Below are 7,394 nucleotides of genomic sequence, written 5' to 3' on the forward strand. Positions count from 1 at the left end.
ACCTAAAAAAAACAAAAATGAGTAACTTATGTTTTCTTCCAGACTATCCTTCACATCTAAACAAAATTTAATCGAAATCTGTTCAGCCGTTAAGGCTACAAACTCTAACAAACAAACATCCATCCATCCATCTAAACTAAACTTTCACACTTATATTATTAGTAAGATATCTTTTGTACACGACTTTGTTCTAAATAATTAAAAAATAATAGCCTATATATTCATCCAGACAAAGTCCCACATGTACCAAATTACATCGATATCCATTAAACCATTTCGGTGATACCTAGTAATAGTCCATCTATTTAAATTTTCGCATTTATAATGTCTGGCTCACACTTAGTCACTATAGTTGGTTCGACTGGCTTAATGTGAACACTGACTGGCTAGTGTGTCCATAAAATCCATGCCTGGCCTGCGATACTGTCCTACTTTATTGACCAAGTGTGAACCATTAGTCTCATCAGGTGACGTCACCAGAAATGTTTACAGTACTTTTAACTATGTTCGACTAAATTAGGCACCTTTATCAATTTACTTATTGACATTTTTACATACAGGAATTGTTGACCGACTTCCCAAAAGTAGGAGGTATTCAATTCATCTGTATGTTTTTTTTATGTGTGTTACGGCATAACTCCGCCCCTGGTAGACTGATTTTAATTTTTTTTTTCCGAAAGGTAGTGTTTGTTAATTTTTTGTATTGCTATAGGTGGTTTTGCCTCGCTTGTGATATTCGCTATTAATTCCGTATGTGTGCAGGCTGGTGGAGGCGTGCAAGCTGCTGAACCTGGACTACGATGATGCGCGGCGGCTGCGCTCGCTGCTGATGCAGAAGCCGGAGGAGGCGCAGCAGATGTCGGAAAGCCTCGGCCTCTCGCAGCTCGAGCCCAAACACGCGCTGCGCATCCTCAGCCAGAGGACGGACATCAGGGACATCGTAGCGCCCCGCTCCGTGCTAGAACTCTTCTGAGAGTTAGAAGGAGGGGGCATTTAATTTGATATCGTATCGAAGTTAGAGCAACACTTTTCATTATAATAATAATAAATTCGTTTATTTGAAAAAATACATTTACAAAAGTTTTAAACAGGTTTATGTTATGGGTATTATGTTTGTTAAGTTTCAGGAGGTTGTAGAGAACGGTCACTTCATGTAATATGACAGACTAGCTTTCGCCCGCGACTCCTACCGCGTGGAATTAAAAAAGCGAAAGTCAGTAGCCTATGTAGCCGTTTTCTTCAAACTCTAACAAACATCCATCCATCCATCTAAACTTTCACATTTATAATGTTAGTATGATGTAGTACGTTGCAAACAATTAAAACAAAAAAGTAGCGTCAATTTTTTTTGAAAAGTTAATACTTTTCACGTCACTACGTCATTTTGTATGAAAGATAAACTCTCCAAGCGAGTTTTTCGCACAGAACGTGTTCAAAGAGTTTTTAGTTACAAGGCGTGTGGACATTTTATAAATCATTAAAAACTTAAACATAAAAATTAAGTTGCAATTTTTTAAACGGATACCTATGTGTTGCTCTTGTCGGTTGTAGGTAAAGATGGATTAAGCCTCCTCCTTTAAAGTAGTAAGTCGTTTAAACGCAACATCATTTGTTATTTTAATATTAATGTAGTAATATGGATAAATAGTACATTAATGTGTAGTCGGATTCAATTGAAATGAGAACTTTTAGTCACATGACACTGGCTGAAAATGTCAAGTCTATGGATTTGTGGAACGTTTCGATGTTGAAATTATGATACGATCATGTCTGTTTTTAATAAGTCTGTGATTACAGCCTTATAAAGGTAAAGTTGTTTAGATAGGTTTGTTATAATTTCTCATTTCCATTGAATTCTTTATTTTTTAAATTATATTCTTAACTTATTTGTATGAAATATTGATGCATAATTGTATTTGATTTTGTCTATGTATTTTGGTATGGTACGTCAGTATTTAAGATGTCTTAAAGGCTTTTGTATTTTGTTTTATGTTATTTTTGTACATTTTATGTTGTTGATTTGTCAAATTTTTATATAATTTTATTGTAAAAAAATAAAAATACTTGTTCATTTGTTTATTTATTTACTTTGTATTTAACAACAGTATTTAATATATGTAGTGTATACAAAATGTAGCCTATTATCTCACGTATAATCATAAATTAAGACTAAAGCGCAAAAATGCTTAATAACAATATATAAATTATAACTTGTAACGTTTTACACTCGACAGACTTCAATGGCACAAACGCGCGCTGAAACAATCACAATCTCTGAAATATCACTTAAATATTATTTGTTCACAGCCTTTTAATGTTCTGTTTTTAACAATTGTGAACAAACTAAAATGTGACAACCCTTATATTATATTCAATAAACAACAATATTTACAAATGCAAAACATTCTTCAAAGATATAAGGCCTTGCCATCATTGTCTTCGGGTAAGATTACTTTTTTTTAATTTGTCATTAAATACTTTTTTATCCATTATGTTACTGTTTACGGGCAAACGAATATGAGCTTCACTTGTAGCTTTCAGGACAGAAATGAATTGGTGTATAAATAATTATGAAAAATGTATTTCAATAATTTTTTTTCTATGATTTAATTTAGACATCTTGGCCCGGAGAAACTGATTTAGAAAGTGTTTAATATTCAACAAACTTAAACTTAGATTTAGCGAAAGTGTTTCCATTATGAAAATGTGTCTAATTTATATTCTCTAATTAAAATTTAATCCAATATAATCGTTGTATTATTATATTGAACTATGTCAAATAATACATGTAATCGCGTACAAAACATACAATTATATTTATAATACCCTAATTCTATCACATAGCACTGGCAGCTTGAAACTATTTTCAACGAATTGTCAATAAATCAAAGAATACTTTATGGTTTTTGTACTTATACCAAAGACATTCAACACATTAGTAATAGTCGGGACTGAATTAACAAAATTGCAATTTCCATCCCCGACTGTCGTTAGATGTTTTATTACATTAACCATGAATGAATAAAAATCTATTGACGCCTTTCATTTTATCTACTTTCGATCTTACATAAACATATCATGTAAAAAAAATATGCTTGCACTATACATTGATTGAACAATTAAAAATGAAAACAATCTGCAGATTAAAAAAAAACCAAAATCGATACCCGTTTTTCGCCGAGTTTCATATAAATACTAATTTACGGATAGATTGTCAGTGTTTAATCGATTTAACAAATAATTTAATCGACTTTTGGAATCAATCCGCACTGATTTAAAAAAAAAGTGAAACAAACAAAACAAGTGCAACATTGCACTTCAATAAAGGATCCTATAATTTCCGAAAGTATGTTTACAATCTAACATCAGTGTTGACGGAGTTACTAGTTGGGATTTCGACTTCCTGTTGTTGCTTGTTGTCTTGTGCCGGTCTGTTCCACCACTGTTCGTCTCCTGACGCCCACGCAACGAACACCAGGTTGGTCAATATGAATACCGCCAGTGTTATCCAAAATACTAATCGCCATTGAACAAGGGTACTCTGCAAAAAGGGAATTCATCTTCAGTATCACGAAATCGACCATGTTAGACGAGGGTTACAGTTTCTGAAACTACATAGCTTGTGCGTATTTCCAGTGGGGGCAAGACATGGATTGCTCCAGTCAACCCTCGAGTATCTAAGTGTATCTTGAGAATAAATGAGATTTTTTAGGATTTAGGTACATCTACTAGTAAAACATTTTGCCACATAACAAAATAAATGACAATGGGAAAACGCAAAGAAGTATTGTAATTCGATACGCATTTGTTTTGCAGACCGTCATTTTATGTAGAATAATAAAGCAATTGGTCACTATTATCTTGTTGTGATCTTCTTTGTTATAATTTCTCAGAAAATACCGATTTTAGTTTAAAGGGACAAAGAACTGTTCATTGTTGCCTTATATTATTTTTTTTAATTATTGCACATTATGCGAATAAAGTTATAAAATAATTACAAAAGTTAATTGTTGGTTATTGACCTTGACTCGCTTCTTTCGTTTAATGTTATTTTTCATTTCATATTGTTATTTTATTTCGATTATAAGATTAATCACCGTGAAGTAAACGGTCTATCTAGTTCAGCATGCAATACTTTGTTGTGAAATAATTCAACTTTTCCGTAACAATTCATACTTATCTACTGAAGACAAATTTAGTATAGAATGACGATTTAATGCAAATCATCATAAGCTGTATATAATACTAGCTTTCACCCGCGACTCCGTTCGCGAAATTTCATCTAAATCATCTAAACTTTCGCATTTGTAATATTAAGTATGATTGTTTCTTTTACTTCTTATTTAATAAATTTAGTAAAAATAATTAACTGTTCTCCTGCATACGGATTAAATATAACTTACATCAGGTGTAAGTAATCCGACGAGATATGGCGCGATGATGCCAGTGATGGCGCCGATACCGTTGACTATCGCCATAATGGTTCCTGCGTAGTTACTGCTAAGGTCGAGTGCGTTCACTTTCATCCCAGGGTAGAACGCCCCCATGAGACCCATGGAAGCCGTGAACAGGATGACCACAGTCTCAGTGTTACAGCCGGAGTATGATGCCAGGATCATGCAGATGCCAGGACCTACGGAAGCTAAAAAATATTTTTGTTAAAGATCGATTGAGGTAATATAAGTACTGTATTTTAAATCTTAAATGTAAATATTGTATTTTCAATTTAAACTTTTAAATATTATAAGTCCAATATTGTATTGATTTTAAAATAAAGAAAACAAAGTCCTTGGATTCACCACGCCAGGGGGAGAACGACGAGGCGGCAAGAGACCGCCCTATAAAAAAATATAAGTATCCAGTGACATCATTTAAAAGTACATTCATCTTTGCATCGTCGAAGACAAGTTTCCTCATTGTCGTGATTTAGTCAATTATCCTAACCTTGCACGAATTGTTAGGAAAATCGTAAAACTACTACACAATAACATTGAACAAGGCCTAACTACGTCATCATGGTGTAATGGCACAGCATAGGTATTCAATCTCCGCATCGGATTAAGAAAATAAAATTATTATTACCAGACAAAACAATAACAAATGACGTTATGCTTTCGTAGAAGTATATACATCTTTACACAGGTGTAGAAAATGTAAATAGACGTCTATATTAAAAATTTGGAAACCGCTGATGTGTAAGGAACAACCTTTATTTTATAAAAGATGAAATTATATAGACTAAGACAAAATTGAGTTCCTGTTGAAATGTAATTAACCTTCAAAGGCAGGAAAACACCCGTTCATTAACCGATCCAAATACTAAGTGAAGGGAAAGGTACTGGTTACAGCACGAGATTTGTCGTGGCCCGTAGATGCATTGGGAAGGAATACTAATCGCTGACTATTCGAAAGCGTGTCGCGTGTCTAAGTCGGTTGCATAGCACCCGTTTGTTCCGGCAGTTCGGTTGCAGCGCGGCTACTACTGTCCTATATCAGACGATGTTACCATTTGTAATGCTTTTGACGTTGAGACAGACAGCTCAGTCATTGTAACACTATGGATGTAACCTCCCCAATGATATAACAGTATGCCTTATAGTTCAAGTCTCCTATGAGCAGATATCAACAACTCAGGTTATTGGCCTGATCCTGCCATTGTCTCGGTACTTATAAGAATAGTAAACCTAATTGTTGTTTTGTGTGGGGTATTTGAAATGCATGTTCAATATTTATTGTTCTATTCAGTCGTAGTTAAGGAGCAACGTAAAATTATGACGTCACTAACCGCCGAGGCGTATTGCACGAGATTCCAAGGCATTTCGCAATCGGATAAAATATATGCTATAACAGTAATTATATTAATTAAGCAAAACTGTATTTTATATTTTAAATAAAATGATAAACTGCTTAGAGGTACGAAGAGCTAGGAGACGAAAGTCCATAATTGCGAAATAAGATATCTAAATTAACTATGAGAGAGCTTTTTTTTAAATAAAAATAACCCGCTTGTATTACAATAAGTAAGGCACTGGGTGAAAGGATTTAATAGCGATAATATTACGGTTAACGAATGACTTATGAATATGCGTAGGTAATCGCAAAGCGCATGCAAAACACGGAAGTGCCTGATGTAAATATAAAATTAAAAATTTATTTACTTTGTTAACCATACACGTTTAACTGTTGCATAACAACGTCATTTGCAATTACAATTAAAATCTCGGAGAATAGCAGTGCAAAATGACTGAATACCTATTGAAGCTATTGAGTAAGTAGGCATTGAAGATTACGCAATTATTATGTAGTTTTAACAACAGTGGATCAATACTGATAAAAAATAAAATAACAACAGTCAGGATACTATGCCAATAGATTATGACTAACGAGCTTTCGCTCACAAACTTCGTTAGCGCTTTGGACTACTTGTTATGCCATTTTGACAGCGCGGAATTAAAAAAAGTAGCCTATATTATGACCGTCTATGTCAAGTACCCTTCAGTGAAAGTCCGGTCGAAATCGACCCAGCAGTTTCGGAGATTATGCGGCTTGTGGAAAGACAGACAGACAGACAGACAAAAAAAGTTTTAAACGCGATTTTCGTTATTAGCAACGCAAATTCACCATTTTCCCGAAATCTGGAATTTTTCTTTTGGTATTACACACAGACACTTCAATTTTATTACATGTATAGATAGATATAGAAGAATGACTGCCTTTAACATACCTATCGTAGTGAATGTTTTCCTCGCGTTGGTAACAGTGAGCCAGTTCCTCTTGACCATGTTGTCGCAGAGCCAGCCAAAAACTATGGAGCTGAGCCACATGACGGCGTAGGGCAGCGCGGCGAGCGTGCCCGTGCGGTGGATGTCGAACTTGAGCACGCCCGTCATATACTTAGGCAGGTCAGTCACCATTGTGAAATAGCCGTAATCATGGCCGATCTGGAAGTTATGTTTGATGTTAAACTACAATGGTATGAATATGAAGACGAAGCGAGAGCCATACTAAGATTAAGATCCTGCAAAATGGATTCGCAATCTTCGCGAATCCTTCTGGGTTGCTGACGAAGTAATGCATTAGTACAAAACTAATAGAGATATTTAATATGTGACTCAACATTCTTCAACTTAACGCGTACGCACTTCAACACGCTCATGTTACGTGGTACGCATTTTAAAAATACATTATTTGTTTATTCCATTATCGGACCCATTAACCGCTGCTTCACACCTTCAAGAAATGTCAAGGTTGTATTAACAACTTACTTAATATCTTCTTACCGTGATTTTAACCGGATTTTATTGAAACTGAATTTTGAAGTAAATTGGACATTATGAACTGAAAATTTTATTGCGCGACTCTCGATAACTTCTCACAGCTAGTTGGATAACCTT

General features: G+C 34.5%; 2 protein-coding genes across 2 annotated transcripts in view; one reads left to right on the plus strand and one right to left on the minus strand.

Annotated features, from left to right (window-relative positions):
- LOC106106846 (RAD50-interacting protein 1) overlaps nucleotides 1-1,238 on the plus strand; it is a 7,308-nt gene extending 6,070 nt beyond the window's left edge. Inside the window, exon 12 of the mRNA XM_013287505.1 lies at nucleotides 742-1,238. Within this exon, the coding sequence (XP_013142959.1) occupies nucleotides 742-973 (232 nt within the window). The 3' untranslated portion in view covers nucleotides 974-1,238. The remainder of the gene's footprint in view (nucleotides 1-741) is intronic.
- Nucleotides 1,239-2,061: 823 nt separating this feature from the next.
- Nucleotides 2,062-7,394, minus strand: part of LOC106107223 (putative inorganic phosphate cotransporter) — a gene marked incomplete at its 5' end in the record, with an annotated part of 7,499 nt that continues 2,166 nt past the window's right edge. The window contains 3 exon segments of the mRNA XM_013287987.1: nucleotides 2,062-3,541; nucleotides 4,404-4,642; nucleotides 6,725-6,941. Coding sequence (XP_013143441.1) covers nucleotides 3,353-3,541; nucleotides 4,404-4,642; nucleotides 6,725-6,941 — 645 coding nt within the window.

Source organism: Papilio polytes, unplaced genomic scaffold, assembly GCF_000836215.1.
Source record: "Papilio polytes unplaced genomic scaffold, Ppol_1.0 DF822067.1, whole genome shotgun sequence".
NCBI lineage: Eukaryota > Metazoa > Arthropoda > Insecta > Lepidoptera > Papilionidae > Papilio > Papilio polytes.